This window comes from Rhinoraja longicauda, chromosome 15 (genome assembly GCF_053455715.1).
Source record: "Rhinoraja longicauda isolate Sanriku21f chromosome 15, sRhiLon1.1, whole genome shotgun sequence".
Taxonomy (NCBI): Eukaryota; Metazoa; Chordata; class Chondrichthyes; order Rajiformes; family Arhynchobatidae; genus Rhinoraja; species Rhinoraja longicauda.
This window is the reverse complement of record NC_135967.1, coordinates 29,688,308-29,708,885: the sequence shown is the minus strand read 5'-3', so window position 1 is coordinate 29,708,885 and position 20,578 is coordinate 29,688,308. Positions and strand designations below refer to the sequence as shown.

The window sequence follows — 20,578 nt, the reverse complement described above, 5'->3', positions numbered from 1 at the left end:
TGATGGCCTGTACTTCCGTCCTTCCTCCAAGGACTCCATCCATTCTCCCAATTCATCTGATTCATTTCTATCTGCTTTGAGATTTCAGATGCCTCTGAAATGTTTTCCTTCTTGATGAACAATGCTCCCCCTCAACTGTTGTTGATGGAGATCTTGAATGCTTCTTGTCAGTTTTTCTACACCCTGCTCTCATTACTTCTGCTGGTTAAAGCAAGGATAGAGCTCCCTTTCCACCCACAACATGTGTCTTCAATAGATCATCCCTTGCAATTTCCACCACCTTCACTGCAATTGCAGTGCCACACACATCTTTTATTCCCCTTTTCCTCAAACAAAGGCACCATTCACTTTATGGTGCCCCAGTCTGCAGATCCATCTCCATTAACCATTAAGGAAGGCTAAGCCAATGATGCATCAGATATGAGAAAAACTGTCCCTTTTTGTTTGGAATGGAGTAGGGGACCATATCAAGAGGGATGATTAACGCTGAAGAGAGCAAAAGAAGTATTGTGGTAAATAAGGGACCGAAGGCTGGCTGGCTTGAGTTGGAAAATGTGGAGTGTAACTTAGGAGTGTTTTTTCTTGCATGGAATTCCTTGTTGGAGGATGATGGTGGACGTGAATGGCAGGGAATGTGAGGAAATGGTTAGAAATGCTATGGAAAATGGGAGAATATATGAATGGCTGGGTCCAAGGTGTGGAAATGGAAATAGCAGATTTGAAACAAAACATGGAATTACAACATTAAAAAATGTTTGAATGTAGATCAGGACAGATTATTATTTTGTATAGATTTCATTTTAGAGCCTGCTTTAACCATGGAAAAATTAGTTCAGCTCGCACTGCAACAGTATGTGGTGTCTATTAATTCTGCCACAGTTTCATCAACGTATTACTGTTCAAGGTTAAAAAGTAACAGTTATGTCTGGTTCAAAATTGAGGTGCATTTTGTAAGGCCATTGCATCACTGGTGATCGTAAACTCCTTGCTAAAAGTTAATTCAATGTATTTCACCTGGAGTGAACACCTTCTAGCAGTTAGACACAAAATGCTGTAGTAACTCAGCGGGTCAGGCAGCATCTCGGGAGAGAAGCAATGGGTGACGTTTCGGGTCGAGCCCCTTCAGACTGATATCAGGGGAGGGGGCGGACAAAGATAGGATATAGTAGGAGACAGGAAGACTATTGGGAGAACTCGGAAGGAGGAGGGGATAGAGAGGGAAAGCAGACTTCTAGCAGTTGTATTGCAAAGGCACAACTTAATGCCTGAGATATAGATACATTTGATCAAAATAATAATCTGGATTAAAGACATTTTAAAATCAATACAGCATGTTTAGCCACATAAATTTAGATTTAAATATTGCAATTTTTGCTTCCTAGTCAGCATGGTAGAGTTTCTTGCCCAAATGTGTATTATCATGGTCATTGTAGTTGAAAACGGCAACCAACTAATCTATAGCTGGTATTGTACAAACAGTATTATTGTTATAAATAACGCTGCTCAGGCATTTTTAGTTTTAGATTGATTTAAGTGAAAGTTGAGTGCCTTTTAAGATGGAACCACTTCACATCCTATCATAGTTTTGGTTGAACTCCCAAATATTAATATAGAACAGCATTGAAACCTGATATTGTGACAAAATGTGCTAAGTGACAAATTGGATAAGCCACAATGAACACTACCAGGTCTGACAATGGCATTGTCCTTAATAGCAATTTTAGATATTGTGAAATAAATTTTCACCCAACTTGGTTGGCATGAAACTGACAGGATTGGATTGAAGGTAGTTTGACCCCGCACAATTTTACTTTCCGTTCATTTGGTATAAATAAAGGGATCAGACTAATTGTGTGAGACCCTCACAGGCTGAATAGAGGAAAAAAATCATGGAAGATGTCTTCATTTAATTCATATTAATGGAAACCGATAATGACATTAAAAGTGCTCAGTTTGGATGTTAGAATTGTTTGAATTGTCTGAATATTACCATCTGTTTTCATGGCCTGATAGGTCAAAGTGAACTTAATTTCACATAACTTGTGGAGTTTACTGTGTTCTGGACAGAAGTTAAAATAAATTCATTGAGTTCAAAAGTTACTTTATCTATCCATGCGTTGTTACATATGTAAAAATATTTGATTAAGGAATCCTATACCTGCATGGATAATGGAAATTGATAATCAATCATTGATGTTGCAACTTGTCCGTTCAATGATTCGCAAGGAATTTTTGAATTGTTAGAAATAATTATTAAAGTGTGGGTGTTTTTCCTGATTGGGTGCCAAATATCCTGATTTGTGCTTCCTAAGAATATGAAAGATATGATTGTTATTGTCTACCATGCCTGAAATGTAATATACTACAAATGGGAATGAGAGTATGATATTGGTGCATTTTATTTACTGCAGTAGCTACAGATGAAAAAAATCTATATTTACTGTCAAGCTGTGTCCTGGTTTTCTCTGAATAGGTTCATCCAGCTCCTGGAGTCAGACGTGTATCACCAATCATCTCAGCAGCGCAGGTAAGCAAATGCAACTGTGAAACAAAACCGGCGGCCATATGCTGATTAACTTGGTGATTTTGTTGTGTTAATTATTTAGTATAAGCTCTTTAAAGCATCTTAAAATAGAATGTTCTTGCTTCTTTCAAATGTTGCCTCTCGTGTGTGACTTTTAAAAGTAATTCCTCGTGTTGACCTATATTGATTTACTTATTCCCGGTTTCTCACCAGCTGGTTCCTGAATTGAAAATTGGAAAAATAAAGCTCATTCAATTACGTATTTGTGTTTTAAATAAAAACTCAATGCTGGAAATGCTCAATAGGTCAGGCAGCATCTGTAGAGACAAAAATTATGTTGACATTTCAAAAGAACAGGGAAAGGTTAATGAGAAAACAAGTTTTAAGATGGGTGAAACCTGGTGCCTGAAGCAGTTCCAATCCAAATTTAAGAGAACCTACAGTGTGGTAGGGTCTTGTGTAATATACATTGGATCATTATAATTCGATGGAGCAGAACAAACCATAATTCAACAACAGCTGATAGCAACTATTGACAGCTACCTAAGTCACACCCTGGATTTACCTGATCATTAAACCCTGAAGCTGGAAAGAGTGCAAAGAAAATTTACAAGGATTATGCCAGGACTCGAGAGCCTGAGCTGTTGGGAGAGGTTGGGCAAGTTATGACTTTTTTCCTTGGAGCACAGGAGGCTGAGGGGTGATCTTACAGAGGTGTATAAAATTAGGAGGGGGAATAGATAAGGTGAATGTACAGTCATTTTCCCAGGGTAGGAATCAAGAACTAGAGGGCAAACACAAATTGCTGGAGTAACTTAGCGGGACAGGCAGCATTTCTGGAGAGAAGGAATGGGTGACGTTTAAACCAGCATCTGCAGTTCTTTCCTACACAAGAACTAGAGGGCATTGGTTTAAGGTAAGATGGAAAATTTTAACCTCATACCTTTTCGCACAGAGGGTAGTGGGTATATGGAATGAGCTGCCAGACGAAGTAGTTGAGGCAACATTGAAAGACATTTGAACAGGTACATGGATATCATCATATCATATCATATATATACAGCCGGAAACAGGCCTTTTCGGCCCACCAAGTCTGTGCCGCCCAGCGATCCCCATACATTAACACTATCCTACACCCACTAGGGACAATTTTTTTTTTTTACATTTACCCAGCCAATTAACCTACATACCTGTACGTCTTTGGAGTTTGGATAGAAAAGGTTTTGGAGGGATCTAAGCCAGGTGTGGGTAAATTATTCCAGTTTGGATTGGGCATCTTGGTTGTCAAAGGCCCTGTTACCCTGCTGTATCACAATGATGCTGTCAAGTATTTTGGATGCCCCAACCTTTAGAGGTATACAGGTCAGGGTAATGCCACTAATGTCAGTGGTAGTCCACTCATGGCATAGCTTGGGAACTGCTAATATTACAAGTACAGAAATGTAGGCTGTTAAGTTGGGTGTCGATCTCCCTGAGAAAAAAACCCCATATGCTTTCTCTACAGTCCTTTCAAACTGGGGTTCGTCAAACAACACAGCACTGGTGCCCAAATATCTCCATGTTTATTCTAGTTGGGACTGCACCACTTTATGATCACAATTGCCACAAATTTGATTGATGCTTAGGCCAATCATACATTAGCAACTGACATAGGGAAAATCTGCTATTTTTTTTAATGGACGGGCAGAACTTACTTCCTTGAAAATCTACCCCTTAGTTTGGGGAAAATCCACCCCAAAGATCGGGGATGTCTGGGATAGCAAATTGAGATGTATTTGTTGACAAAAGAGTCTGGCATTGTAGCTTTTCACTGCTCTAGGGAAATAATAAGTCCTTGTGGAGGAAAGAACTGCAGATGCTGGTTTAAATCAAAGGTAGACACAAAATTCTGGAGTAACTCAGCGGGACAGGCAGAATCTCTGGAGAGAAGGAATGGGTGACGTTTCAGGTCGAGACCCTTCTTCAGACCTTGTGGCTTCTTCATGTCCTTGTGGCTTCACTATCCTGCCAACATTTCCTTTCGTCCCATCTACTAAGTGATAACTGACTCAAAAGATGTTTCACTCATCTGTCTTATGAAACCATTCCATAAGTCAATAATGGCACTAAGCTTTAAACCTGAGGTTAACATTACCATCCTTGTTCATATGTAAACTGCACAGCATCAAAGCTAAAATGCCCGAAGAAGGAATGATAGGGTGGCTAGGCATCTACCTCTCCCTGGAACCTGAACCTGAATTAGCAGGTTGCCATTGTATTTTCAGAGATGATTTCCAAGACTTTTAAAAATGGTTGGTGTTTAAAAAGGCAATAATGGATCCTGGAAACTTCCTATCATGTAAAGGATAGCAAGCTATCTTGCGCATGGCTCATTGGTTATTCACACCCCAAAGTAATGTCACTGAGAGTCTTCTGATCAACTCTCCATCAGACCTTCTCATCCTTTTTCCAATTGTTATTTCTGCAGATGAAGGAGGAGTGCATATGGCATATAGTAGGCAGTTTTAATTGCACAATATTTCTCCAGAACCTTTTCTCGGCTCAGTTGGACTGTATTATCAATCATTCTGATACTATTAGGATTAGCCTGGAAAGAGGAAAACTAGGAACTAATCCAAATACTAATGAAAACGTGTTCTGGCAATAACAGAATCATAAAAAAGTAACCAAAGGAACTCATAAATCCATAAATATACGTAGCTTGAAAATCTACAAACTTTTTAAATGTTCTCCTCACTCCACATCAATCTTCAGATCTACCACAAACCTTCCTGTCATGTTTCATTGAGCATTATGGAGTCTGTCTTCACAAAAGTGCAGAAAGTGGTAGGATCCTTTCCAAACATGTTTAAAGTTAAAAGAAAGATGCAAACTTTGCATGTCATTTTGTAAAGTTAAATCAATTTCCGATGCCAAATTAATACTTTCCATTGCCTAACACAGAAATTAGGACAGCAAATTGAACAAATGTGACATTTGCAGAATTTTCTATATTATCTAAAGCAAAATACTGTAAAGTGTAATTCTTTTCTGTAAAAGTGTGTAACATTTTTAAAAGAATATATTCCTCCGAGGTATTCCTTATATAGTATAAGCATGCAGAATGTTACATTCTAGAAACAAAATCTTAATTTTGTTGAACATGTAATCAATTTATCATCAGTTCAATGTCAAAATATTTCAGATACATCAGGCAGGAAATATAAACTGTTTAGATGAGCACAATGATAGATGAAGGGTATTTTAACTTTACAAAGTAAACCTTAATCTCTGATTTTTATAATTAAAATATATTCAATAAAAGAATAGCTTATAAAGAAAAGGAATGAAAGGAAATGAGAAAAGTGCAGAGGCAAGCTTGGTGTATCATAATAATAAACTATTTGCATTATTTCAAGAGTTAATTATGAAGTCTGTAAAATCCTTTAAAATAAAGTATTGAGACCAACTGGATTTCAGTTTCATTAAGAACTAGACCAAGTTGGGCCCAAACCTCTCCTGCATTGGTGCAGCACCCTGTCCTCTCCCCTCTCTCCTCAACACCCCTCTTCCTTCTCCCCCACGCCCCCCTTCCCCCCTCCCTCCCTGCTCCCCTCCCCTTCCCCTCCTTTTAAACTTTAAAATGTGAATAACTTTAAAAATATAACATCGATTTCAATAAAACTACTTGCATTATCACTAAAGTGACAATGGTGAGTAAGGTGGGCCTAAAATTGTCACGCTATCGTGAACCGTTTTGGCTGAAGTTCAGTCACAAACAAGATAACAAACGAGAGTTTTAGTATATAGATGGCAATCTTACGAAAGTGTTCCTTTGCTTTTTTCCTAAATTACTCACATTTAATCTCTTATCTATTATTATTTTAGACTATGTAATCATTGAGAGCAGAATATTTATATTTATCTGTTTCAATCCTTTCCTAATTTCAAAAGATTTTATCACATAATTTACACTCTATTCTATTTTAATATGCCCAATTTCAAAGCATTTCTATTGGTATTTAGTTATACTCTGCAGCATCTTGTTGAGTGCACAGTGTACCCTATCCTTTCTTTCAACCTTTTTTGAAATTATGAAACCTAAAATACACGTAATATTTCAATTATCATATTCTTGGGATTTTATAGAGATACACCAATATACATTGCATTTGATATTCCCTTTCATGTGTTCATCATATTCTTGAGATTTTATGGAGATATACGAATATACATTAAATTTGAAATTCCCTTTCATGTCCATATTTTTTGTTGTCTTTATCAACTGGAAACAGCTTTTAACATTGTGTGACCCAGAACCCTCAAATGTATCAGCACATCCATAGTACCCTGACTTTCCCTTTACCCCCCACTTTTTTCCTGCCATACTTTTCTCCATCTTTTTAATATTGCTTTTTGTTTAGAGAATTATAAATAATTCATCTTTGAGAAATTCTTCATTTGCATAAACTTCATATTTTGAAATGAAATGACTTTCCTGGCAGAGAAATAAAGTTCCACTCTATTGTAGAGAGCTGGAAGCCAACATATCTCACTTGAATAAGGGCATTTCTAAGAGCCACATTTCCGTCACCTACAACAGGACCCCACCACTGGCCATATCTTCCCATCCCCTCCCCTCTCTGCATTCCGATGAGACCGTTCCCTCCGCAACTCCCTGGTCCACTCGTCCCTTCCTACCCAAACCACCCTAACCCCGGGCACTTTCCCTTGCAACCGCACGAGATGCAACACCTGTCCCTTTACCTCCCCCCTCAACTCCATCAAAGGACCCAAACATTCTTTCCAGGTGAGACAGAGGTTCACCTGCACCTCCTCCAACCTCATCTATTGCATCCGCTGCTCTAGATGTCAACTCATCTATATCGGCGAAACCAAGCGCAGGCTCGGCGATCGCTTCGCTGAACACCTGCGCTCGGTCCGCATTAACGCAACTGATCTCCCGGTGGCCCAGCACTTTAACTCCCCCTCCCATTCCCAGTCTGACCTCTCTGTCATGGGCCTCCTCCAGTGCCATAGTGAGGCCCGCCGGAAATTGGAGGAGCAGCACCTCATATTTCGCCTGGGCAGTTTACGGCCCGGTGGTATGAACGTCGACTTCTCCAACTTCAGATAGCTCCTCTGTCCCTCCCTTCCCCTCCTCCTTCCCAGATCTCCCTCTATCTTCCTGTCTCCACCTATATCCTTCCTTTGTCCCACCCCCGACATCAGTCTGAAGAAGGGTCTCGACCCGAAACGTCACCCATTCCTTCTCTCCCGAGATGCTGCCTGACCTGCTGAGTTACTCCAGCATTTTGTGAATAAATCGATTTGTACCAGCATCTGCAGTTATTTTCTTAGTCCATGTTATATCTATTTTCTGAAACATTTGGATAATATCTATATACTAAAACTTGTTTGTTCGCTTGTTCCTGAACTACAGCCAAAACGGTACATGGTAGCGCGACAATTTTAGGCCCACTTTACTCATCATTGTCCCTTAGGCCTATGGAAGAAGTTTCGTTGAAACCGGTGTTGTATTTTTAAAGTTATTCACATTTTAAAGTTTAAAACACCGCGCATGCGCAGTTGGGGCTCCGTTGATCTGGAACTTACTTAAGATGGCTGCCACATCTGCACATGCGCAGAACAAACGCGTCTACGCCTGTTGGAGTCAGATGAGCAGGGCTTGGCTGCCAGTCTCTTGTGGGGGGTGTGCTGGCCACGTAGCGGCGGGAGAGCCAGTCCTGGTGCCGGGGGAAGCAGCCGGAGCCTGGGCCTGGACGTGACCAGATAACCGCAAGCCTAAGGTGGGCCAAGAGGAAAGGCGGCAGCATCAGCTTAGCGGCGGTAAGGCCGGGCATTGGTGGAGGTGGAGGCCTGGGCCTGGTGCTGGGCCTGCCCTCTGCTCCCCCGTCCCCCCTCCTCTAAACGGCCGGCTTAGCGCCTTCCCCACGCCACCCAGAGTCTAGCGGGTAAGCACCAGTGGGAGAGCCGCCGCCGTCTACCACTGAACATCCCCACACCGAGATGGGACAGGACTCTCCCTTCCCCCCTCCACCCCCGCTCCACCAATGGCGGCTACCCGGGCCGGGAAGCGGGTTGCTACGGCAGCCGCGGGTTGCTCCCAGGAGGGAAGGGGGAGGGAGGAGGGGGGCAGGGAGGGAGTGGCGGGGAGGGAGGGGGAGGGAGGGACGGATCGATGGGGAGGGAGGGAGGGAGGGGGTGAGGGAAAGGGAGGGGGAGAATGGAGGGGTGGGGGAGGGAGGGGGTGGAGGAGGGGAGGGAGGGGGGGGGGAAGTGGGGGAGGAGAGAGGGGGGAGTGGAGAGTGGGGTGGGGGGAGTGGGGAGGAGAGGGTGCTGCACCAATGCAGGAGGCAACCCTAGGGGGGAGAGGGGAAGGGGGGGAGAGGGGGAGAGAGAGGGGAGGGGGGGAGAGAGAGGGGGGAGGAGGTGGAGGGGGAGAGATTTGAGGGGAGGGGGAGAGTGAGGGGAGGGGGGTAAGGAGGGCAGGGGAGGGAGGGGGAGGGAGGGAGAGGGAGAGGGGGGGGCAGAGGAGGGGGAAGGGGAAGGAGGAGGGAGGGAGGTGGCAAGGGGGAGGGTGGGGAATGAGGGAAGGGGGAGGGTGCTGCACCAATGCAGGAGTGGTTTGGGCCCAATGGGTCCACTTGGTCTAGTCATTTCTATTAATGTGCTTTCCTAATGACACCAAACTAGGCACCTCAGCCTCTATTCCTTAGCTTGTGTTTCTAATTCTGTAAAGGAGTCACCTTTATTGTCTTTCCTGGAATCGACCCAATGATTATATTACTTGTTGTAAGTAGAGTTACTGTTATTCTGCACAGGGTTCAATCTGTGGTCTTACTAATGTTTTATATAGTCTTATTATTTCCTGCACTTTATGTTAATTTTATCTTGAAAAGTAAACACAATAACATTTCTTGCTATATTTTACAATTTCAAGCTGGCCTGAGTAAACTTTTAGAATTTAGCAAATGAGGGGCGGGAGGCTTGTGCGGGAGAGAGGGGCAAGTGAATTAATTGGCTAATCTCCAAAATGGATATGGGAACATGATACGGAATAATCCTTTATTACATAGTAGCCAGCATGTTAAATCGTGCTGCCTTCTCCTTTGAACCATGTCTGCATGCAACCATTGCTCGCCATGCTAGTCAATGGCTACATGCATCAGTCCAACATTTAATATCAAGAATAACTGGCCTTAATATAACTCCAAGTCATCACAATAAATTACCTGCATTTGCATAGTATGTTTCCATCTGTAGCCCACATTGCCTCCATCTATCACTTCCCAGCTTCTATTGCTATTTCCACCCTTCCCTCCTCCACCTGACTCTATTTGCTACTCAACCACTCCTCATCTGGATCTACCCATTATTTACCAGCTCTCCCCCTTACCTCTTTATATTGGCCTACTCCCCCCTTACACTTTCAGTCTAGATGAAAGGTCCTGTCCAGGCTGTCCATTATCCTCCATAGGTGTTGCCTGACCTGCTAATTTCCTTGAGCAAATTTTTACTCCAGATTCCAGCATGTAGTCACTTGTGGCTACAATTTATTAAAGTTGCACGCCAGGAGAGTGGGAGATGCGCCAAGGCAGTCTGAGATTAGCTTGGGTTTGAGCACAAACATCTTCCCTAATCTTTCTCATCAGGGAAGACAGTGGAACAACAATGGCAGGTATTTCTGGGAATAATACAGAAGGTGCAGGATCAGTTCATTCCAAAGAGGAAGAAAGATTCTAAGGGGAGTAAGCGGCGACCGTGGCTGACAAGGGAAGTCCAGGACAATATAAAAATAAAAGAGAAGAAGTAGCAAGCATGAGCGGGAAGCCAGAGGATTGGGACTCTTTTAAAGAGCAACAGAAGATAACTAAAAAGGCAATACGGGGAGAAAAGATGAGGTACGAAGGTAAGGTACCCAAGAATATAAAGGAGGATAGTAAAAGCCTCTTTAGGTATGTGAAGAGAAAAAAAAATAGTTAAGGCAAATGTGGGTCCCTTGAAGACAGAAGCAGGTGAATTTATTATGGGGAACAAGGAAATGGCAGATGAGCTGAACCGGTACTTTGGATCTGTCTTCACTAAGGAAGACACAAACAATCTCCCAGATGTTCTAGTGGACAGAGGTCCGAGGGTGACGAAGGAACTGAAGGAAATTCACATTAGGCAGGAAATAGTGTTGGGTAGACTGATAAATCCTGAAGGCTGATAAATCCCCAGGGCCTGATGGTCTGCATCCCGGGGTACTTAAGGAAATGGCTCTAGAAATCGTGGACGCATTGGTGAACATTTTCCAATGTTCTATAGATTCAGGATCAGTACCCGTGGATTGGAGGGTAGCTAATATTATCCCACTTTTTAAGAAAGGAGGGAGAGAGAAAATGGGAAATTATAGACCAGTTAGCCTGACATCAGTGGTGGGGAAGATCTGGAGTCAATTATAAAAGAAGAAATTGCGGAACATTTGGATAGCAGTAACAGGATCGTTCCGAGTCAGCATAGGTTTACGAAAGGGAAATCATGCTTGACTAATCTTCTGGATTTTTTTGAGGATGCAACTAGGAAAATGGACAAGGGAGAGCCAGTGGATGCAGTGCACCTGGACTTTCAGAAAGCCTTTGATAAGGTCCCACATAGGAGATTAGTAGGCAAAATTAGAGCACATTGTATTGGGGGTAGGGTACTGACATGGATAGAAAATTGGTTGGCAGCCAGGGAACAAAGAGTGGGGATTAACGGGCCCCTTTCAGAATGGCAGGCAGTGACTAGTGTGGTACCGCAAGGCTCGGTGCTGGGACTGCAGCTATTTATAATACGCATTAATGATTTAGATGAAGGGATTAAAAGTAACACTAACAAATTTGCTAACGACACGAAGCTGGGTGGCAGTGTGAACTGTGAGGAGGATGCTATGAGGATGCAGGGTGACTTGGACAGGTTGTGTGAGTGGGCAGATGCATGGCAGATGCAGTATAATGTGGATAAATGTGAGGTTATCCATTTTGGTGGTAAGAACAGGAAGGCGGGTATTATCTGAATGGTGTCTTTAGGAAATGGGGAAGTACAAAGATATCTGGGTGTCCTTGTTCATCAATCACTTAAATTAAGCATGCAGGTCCAGCAGGCAGTGAAGAAAGCTAATGACATGTTGGCCTTTATGACAAGAGGAGTTGAGTATAGGAACAAAGAAGTCCTTCTGCAGTTGTACAGGGCCCTAGTGAGACTGCACCTGGAGTACTGTGTACAGTTTTGGTTTCCAAATTTGAGGAATGACATTCTTGCTATTGAGAGAGTGTAGCGTAGGTTCACTAGGTTAATTCCCAGAATGGCGGGACTGTCATATGTTGTAAGACTGGAGCGACTACGCTTGTATACAAAGGAATTTAGAAGGATGAGAGGGGATCTTGTTGAAACATATAAGATTATTAAGGGATTGGACACACTAGAGGCAGGAAACGTGTTGCCAATGTTGGGGGAGTCCAGAACCAGGGGCCACAGTTTAAGAATAAGGGGTAGGCCATTTAGAACGGAGATGAGGAAAAACCTTTTCACTCAGAGAGTGGTAAATCTGTGGAATTCTCTGCCTCAGAGGTCAGTGGAGGCTAATTCTCTGGATGCTTTCAAGAGAGAGTCAGATAGAGCTCTTAATGATAGCGGGGTATGGGGAGAGGGCAGGAACGGGGTACTGATTGTAAATGATCAGCCATGATCACATTGAATGGCGGTGCTGGTTCGAAGAGCCGAATGGCCTACTCTCTCACCTATTGTCTATTCTGGAATCAATATACTTTTGCCTCGACAGGAAACTTGAATTGTTTTGATGGTATCGTCTCATTTCCAGGTTCATCCTTAGTTGATGAAGCTTTTCTTTACATTTGAATCCTGTACTTTAATTTTTTTTAAATCATAGATTATGAATTATGCAATTTGAAATCCACATTGGTTTCATGTTTTTAGTGATTATCTTCTGACAACCTCAATTTCTCTGTCATTTTTTTTCTCTGAACCATCCTACTAACAACTAGAGAGCAGTCCTGAGGTACTATCTACCTCATTGGAGATCCTCAGACTATCTTTGATCAGACTTTACTGGACTTGATCTTGCACTAAATGTTATTCATGTTATTCCCTTTATCATGTATTTGTACACTGTGGACGGCTCGATTGTAATCATGTACTGTCATTCCGCTAACTGGTTAGCTCGCAACAAAAGCTTTTCACTGCACCTTGGTACATGTGACAATAAACAAAACGCAAACTCAAAACTCAGCTCTTTTGTACATTTACAGTATTTTCTCAAAAGCTTTTACATTGAACTTTTAAGTTAGAGTACTTCATTCACAACATCATCAACTATTAATGTGTAACAGTTACATTCAGCTCAGCTGCAAAATCTACTGCAAGAAATGGAAATTGCTTCAAAATTGCTAAAACACATGGCAGATGGGGTGTGTCACATCACGAGCTTTGTCGATGTCTGGATAAACTAAACTTACTCAAACTCTGTTGCCAGCCCCAGTAAAATTTCATTCTTTTTCCTTAATTCCTCTGCCTTAGAACTTAATTTGCTTTTGATTTATTAATACCATATTTGTTATTAGAAACCATTGATATCAGTCTAAATTACAGTAAAAAATCTATTACTATCAGAGTTATTCCTTTAAATTCAGTCTCTTTCGGTACCCAGGTGAAGGGGATCACTAAATACAGACAGTTGTTTCTTTTATCAGATTTACAATAAACATCTGAAGATAAAATTATCCTTAAAAGTTATGGCTAGCATTTCCTTCTCCTAACCCAAAATGAAGAGATACCAGTAATTAATGTAGCACATTGGATATATTTTGATTGTTTGGATAGATGTAATGCAATCTTCATTCAAAATCTCGTGAGTGCTTTTAAAACTATTTGCAGGATTAGATACTGTATCCAATTGAATTTGGAGGCAGACTCAAAGTCAAAATAGTTTATTGATGTTCCATTCATTATTATAATAAGATCTCTAAAATCCAGAAGGAATTACTTCTAATTCTGCTGGTTGATAATAGACAATAGACATTAGACATTTGTGAAATGTGAAGACATTTGATATACCTAATTTGATCTGTAATTCATAACACTTGTGGAAAAGAGCAGTTAGGAAAGTTTGTGTATTTGACAATAATAAAAATTTGATGATGTGGTAGTCATGGGATTTTGCTGATTATGTTGTTCCTGGTAGTTTTACTTTCCCAGCTTGGTGATCACAAAGAGGCAACATTCTTCATCTTCTATACTGGCAGCCAAATAATGGGTCCGCGAGATACTATTTTCCATGGGTCTGGGTTACATAGACTAGCCAGTTATTCTTCCCAGACATGTGGCTGAAGGTGTATGAGAAATCCATCCTTGCAGCTGCACAGGACATGTCACTAGAGAAGGAAAGTCACTGTAGCAATACATCATAATTCTTATTCGCAATAAGACAAGAGTTCTTTCAGTTCCAGGAGGCTCACGTCAACACACAGCGACTATTTTGGTAATTTGAATTACCAGGCATGCACATATACTGAAGTAAGATTTTGATTGCAACAAATGCTCTGTGAATTCTTGGAAAGGTTTTTGAAGATGCATGAATAGCAAGTAAGGTTCTGTACCCAAAAGAAGCTAGCTGTGTACAGGAGCAAAGAAAAGACAAACTGGGCAAACAGTTGGGTTCTATGTATTTCTGAACCTAGAATCTACTCTCCTTTGTCTAAGCGGCAAAGATTAGTGGAAATTTGTCAATTCAAAACCCATTTTATGTCCTGTGCGGAGGAAGGAAGTGAAAGACCGAGAGATGGAAATGAGGACAGGGGTCGGGGAAACATGGTCAATAGGTTAACAAAATAGTTATACAGTTGGAACCAAAAAGTAAAAGCTATGTGAAAGTAATGATTTGTATTGCGTTAATGATACCTTATTAACATGTTCTGTTTAATTTCCCCCCTAACCAGTGTTCATTAAATACTCAAATATTATAGGGAACAATAAGATAAATATGATTTCATTGAACAGGTGGAATTGGACAACTCTGGAGTGGTATCAAATGACTGCTATTGCCTGCTGAAAACAAGAAGCAAACTTTTCTTTGGTGGCAGAGTAAAACAGATAATTGTGAAACACCACGTATTTATATAAAAATACCTCTCACGTATTTTTGTTTTTTTGCGGCAATCAATTTTGCACCAATGATTGAAAATATATCTCAAGATGATTTAAGAGGCAACATTTTATTATGAATTCATTGATCCCAACAATCAGGTTAAGCTTACTTAGTTCACCGATACCATGAAATATAAATTGTAAAATAATGCATTACAGAAATGCAGAGAAAAAAAGCAAAACCCGCTGCATAAACAATATCACAAATACGGGAAAATCACCACTATCACTTTTGTTCTTGTGAAGTTAAAATTTTAAGTAATTTGACATTTTTTATTCATAGTTTTGATTGAGAGCAGTAATGGTCAAAGCCTTTACTTTAAATCAACTTCCGGTTCAGTTAGATTCTAATAAAAGCTATTCAGTACTGCATATTTCAGATAAGTATTTACAAATTTGCAGTTAAATTTTAATATATTCAGAACTTTCAAAATATAGAGAGAAAAAAAGACAATTTATTTATATATGATTGTGATAAGTAGAACAATCGTTCAACATAAAGGTCTAGTATTTTCATCTGTATTACAATATTTATATTTGTATTTTACCATAGTGGAAGAAACAGCACCTGAAGTGACTAAAGTCACAGAAGAACAAAGTGCAGTCAATGAAACTATTAAGGATGCAGAGGACAACGTGAGCTGCCATGATGTCTCCACATCTAGCTTGGACAGCTGTTCTGAGGCTAATACTGGATCAAAGTCTCTGAATGAAAATTCCCATGAGTTATTACACCAAACATCTCTGCCAGAACAGGATTCTGTGCAAGATCCACTAAAAGCTGAGGACAAAGATCTCATGAACCATTCTCATCACTCTGACAAAGGTGAGGAAATGAGGAATTGAAGTGAACTAAAATAAAATCCTAGATCAACCAAGCCTATTATCGGCAACCTTAGTGCTATCCCAAAGGGCTAAGCGGCTCAGCTTAAATAAAGCTGGAATGAAAATCCGAAGCGGTAACATTGCCCATGAAATGAATAGACTGCTGTGAAAATCCATTTGGTTCACTGATTCTCTTCAGGGAAGAACATCTATTGCACTTGATCTGACTTAGTTTAGTTTAGAGATACAGTGTGCAAACAGCCCTTCGGCCCACTGAGTCCGTAGAGTGTGGGAGGAAACCAGAGCACCCAGGGAAAATCCATGCGGTCACGGGGTGAACATACAAACTTCGTACAGACTGAACCTGTAGTCTGGATCAAACCCGAGTCTCTGTAAGGCAGCAACTCTATCATTGCGCCATCATGCCGCCCCAACCTTTATGTGACTCCAGACTCTCAGTAACATGGTTAACTCTTACGTGACTCTAGAAAGGTCTGGTAACTCATTTTGTTGTATCAATGATTTATAATAATAAGAATGAAACTATACAGGCTGGTCAACATCAATCGTTGAAATATTAACAATGAAAATGTATCCAGCCTGGTCAATTGCATAAATTCTATTTTCTAACATTTGCGGACGTGCTAGAATTAGGAGAGGAGCATGTACTTGAGAAGGAAATAGCCCCAGGCATCCTGAAGATCTCAGGAAATCTCATGCCATCAGATCAAATGTGAGTAAGGAAATCTATTGACTACCATAAACAGGATTCGTCAGTTGTAAATCAGTACTATTCCATGTTAAATTCCACTTGGTAGGCACACTGAAAGTAACAAGAGAACATAGTATGATTTTTACGAAGGACACTTCAGTATCTGTTACCAAGAGTGGTTTGAGGCCAAGTCTCCCTCTAGGTCACACACCATCTGCTTTCGAAATTTACGAGAATTCCTTTGTCGTTAGTGGGTGAAAATCATGTAAGCATTCATCAAACTACATTGTGGAAGTACCTTCATCAAAAAGACTGCAAAAGAACAAATTCTTAAAAACAATAAAAATACGACTAATATTAACCACAATGCCACTGAACTGCTGTATCAACACATTTGGTTCTCTAATGTTCTTCTGGGAAGGAAATCTGGCCAACATGGAACTCTAGATCCATGTTGATCTTTACCTGTCAAGTTTAAAACAAAGAGTTTAAACATGATTTATATAGAGTTTACTTTCTGAATGTTTGATAACTTAATTGACCTCTTCGACAATGTAATATTTGTTTTTGTGTTCACTGTAGTTGAAGGCATATCAGTAGTTATAGATGGCGTTGCAGAAGAACAGAACAACAAAGTAATTGAGACCAGCAATAATACAGAGGATGCAACAAGTTGTAATGATATTGCCACTTCCAACACAGAGAGCAGTTCGAATATAAACTCTGGGTCAGAAATCATGACCAAAAGTCTCCTGGAGCCTCCACAGCGAGCAACCACTCTGGAACTCGATGATGTGCAAAGAATGCAACATGAAGATAAAATCCTGCATCAGCAGAAAATCAGCAAACGAACAAACACAAATCAAGGCAGTTTTGACAAAGCCACTGAATTGGATCGAAACAAAAATAATGAAGAGAAACAGACGTTGGAAGCAGAGCTGCAGAAATGCATAGAGGATTTGAAAAAACTTAAAATACCATCTACATTCTTAAAGAAGCAGAGACACTGGCAAAATGAATTATTAAAGAAGTATGATATGTAATTTTATGAGTATTAAGGTTAAAAAAGAATAATTACAATACTTATCCCGATGCTCTTGTGAACTTTCTCTTGGTAGAATTGTGAAGTAAAATGTGAATAAAATAATTACCCACATGGTCCTATGTCAATATCCATCAAAGTAGCTGCACAGAACCTATATGAAATGAAGTAGATGTTGCATTATTATTTATCAAAGTTTTCACACATTCCGAACTAGGCTATACTTTCCATGAAAATCAATTTCTTTGTTTTTAACTTTTCAAGCTTTCTGTTTCTTACTGGCAGTAGCCATTAAAGAATTATATTATGTACTGTTGTATGGAATGCACTATTATGTCCAGTTTGCTGGGCAATCAACAACAATTTGGAATTTGTTATTTTCTTATTGCTATGAGCATTAACTTTATTTCTTTTAAGACATGGAGTTTGAACCCAAAACAAAACAAAATCAGTTAATATATACTTAAATATACTCAAAGGACAATTACATGAAATTACGTATGTAATTTTGTAAGATTTGTTTTTGTGTCTCCAAGCGTTTTGTTAATCAGGCCTGTGATACTCACCCAAATGAAGCTCATTAATTTTTTTGAGGGTGTAGAAACAAGTTTGATTAAATGTGCAAAACTATTGACGATATCTTCTCTTTTGAATGGATAAATAACTGAAATAAAGTGACATTCCAAGATTAATTTTTTATCTATAGGTTTATCGAACAGAAATTTTGATTTTGTTCACTATACATCAGCTACAGAAATGGGCAGAGAAATGGCAGATGGCATTTCATCCAAGCAAATGTAATGTAATGCACTTTGAAAGATTAAATGTGAGGGGAAACTATTCAATTAAAGGCATAACTCTTAACAGAGGGTGGTGAATCTGTGGAATTCTTAACCACAGGCTATGGAGGCCATCAGTGGATATATTTAAGGCAGAGATAGATAGATTCTTGATTAGTACAGGTGTCAGAGGTGATGGGGAGAAGTCAGTAGATTGGGCATAGGAGGGAGAGATAGATCAACCATGATTGAATGGCGGGGTAGACTAGATGGGCCGAATGGCCTAATTCTGCTCCTATCACTTATGAATTTATGAACAGCATTAATGCACAGAGTGATCTTCTTCCATCCTATCCATACTTGAGATCATTCAAAAGTCTGGGGCTCCTGCCCAATGCATCTTGTATAACAATCTCTTCTTTACTCACTAACATATTTTGTATCTTAAGCAATATGTGGCGCAACTGGTAGACCTGCTGCCTCATGGCACCAGGGACCCTGGTTAGATCCTGACTTTGAATGTTGTCCATGTGGATTTTGCTCTTTTCCCTGTGACCACGTGGGTTTTCTCCAGGTGCTCTGGTTTCCTCTCACATTCCAAAGATTTGTAGGCTATTTGGCCTCTGTAAATTGCGCCCAGTGTCCAGGGAATGGATGCAAAAGTGGAATAACATAGAACTATTGTGAATGGGTGATCAGTGGTCGGTGTGCACACAGTTGGCTGAATGGCTTGTTTCCCTACTCTATCTTTCACTCTATCCATTAAAATTATTATTCCACTTTCCAGATTTCTCCATGACCTCGCCCCTCTTTACATCTATAATCTTCACTAACCCTCTGAGATATCTGATTCTGTTTGTAAGGGCATCTTTGATTGTAATCACTCTGCCATCTTTGCAACACTGCTCTTCAACTGCCAGAGCATGAACTTGGAAATTCTCTCCAACTCTCTGTCTCTCTTTTTTACCAAAATATGTCATTTTTACTAATGACCCTCTTGGAAATTGCCTTGGAAGGCTTCTGATACACTCTTGGTGCTAGATAAATGAACGTTGCTTTGTTTGACTGGCAAAGAATCATAAAGATGTCATTGCAAATTGGTTTAACTGAAAATTGCTTAATGATGCATGAAATATGCCTACTAGTTTATAGAACCATGTTTAATCTAAATGCAGCATTGGTGCAGGTTTAAATTACATAGAAAGTTGGATTACCATTGGCTTGAAAAAAAAGTTCAAATTGTTAACCTAAAGAAAATCTCAAGAAATGCAAAACAAAACAGAAAAAAATCATGAAAATAAAAAAAATTGCAACATAATCCCATCACTAGTCACAACATTTCCTCCCTTTCCTGCATTTCACAGGGACTACTCACATTGTGGCTTCCGAAACCCACTTACTGCTTCCCATTCCATGGCACCTTTCCATATAACCAGAGGAGATGGAGGACCTGTCCATTCAGCTCTTCCTTTCCCATCATTAGGGGCTGCAAACAATCATTCCAGGTGAATCAGCAATTCAATTGCAGTTCATCCAATGTAGTGTATTCGGTGATCTCCTCTGCAGTGGAGAAACGGAACACAGATTGGATGATCACTTTCTGGAGCACTTGCATTTGGCCCAGAGAATTTTGATCCTTAATCCACCCCCTTTCTGATCCATCTGATGGCTCATCATTCTCATTATCATGCTTTTGTCATTTCTTTACACCTTTTAAAAAAAATGTCCTACTCATGGTTAGCACCTTGTTACCTGATCTGTCTTAATACATCTCTTTGCAGGCTTTTTGTCTTACACCTCACTTCTCTTCCAAGCTCTGCTTTTAAATTCTGAACCCATCACTTTCCCCCAAGTTCTGAGAAGGATCATTGACCTGAAACATTTACTGCTTCCTCTTTTCACAGATGCTACTTGACATGCTGAGTTATTTTAGCATTTCTGCTATTGTTTCAGATTCCAACATCTGTAGTTTTATTTGTCTTCTAGAGTCAGCAGAAAAGGCATTTTTTCTCTCACTGTACAACACAGATGAAGGAATGATCAGAAAAGGACACAGTTGGAGTAACTCAATGGGTCAAGCTGCATCTGTGGAGAACACAGATAGGTGACGTTTCGGACTCAGTCTGAAGAACATTTCTAAAAGCTTCTTTAGATATCTAAAAAGGAAAAGATTAGTGAAGACAAATGTAGATCCCTTACAATCGGAGACAGGTGAATTTATAATGGGAAACAAGGAAATGCAGAACAGTTAAATGTTCTTCACTCAGGAAGACAGAAACAATCTCCCAGAAATACTAGGGGACCGAGGATCTAGTGGAAGAGAGGAACTGAAGGGAATCCACATTAGTCAGGAAATGGTGTTAGGTAAATTGTTGGGACTGAAGGCAGATAAATCACCAGGGCCTGATGGTCTGCATCCCTGAGTACTCAAGGAAGTGGCCCTGGAAATCGTGGATGTATTGGTAATCATTTTTCAATGCTCTCTTGACTGAATCAGTTCCTGTGGACTG

The 20,578-nt window shown here is 40.3% G+C and overlaps 1 protein-coding gene across 1 annotated transcript in view; it reads left to right on the top strand.

The window, feature by feature from the left end:
* LOC144600279 (uncharacterized) overlaps positions 1-18,217 on the top strand; it is a 28,478-nt gene extending 10,261 nt beyond the window's left edge. Inside the window, exons 3-5 of the mRNA XM_078411845.1 lie at positions 2,474-2,527; positions 15,264-15,536; positions 16,830-18,217. Coding sequence (XP_078267971.1) covers positions 2,474-2,527; positions 15,264-15,536; positions 16,830-17,290 — 788 coding nt within the window. The 3' untranslated portion in view covers positions 17,291-18,217. The remainder of the gene's footprint in view (positions 1-2,473; positions 2,528-15,263; positions 15,537-16,829) is intronic.
* The last annotated feature ends 2,361 nt before the right edge of the window (positions 18,218-20,578 follow it).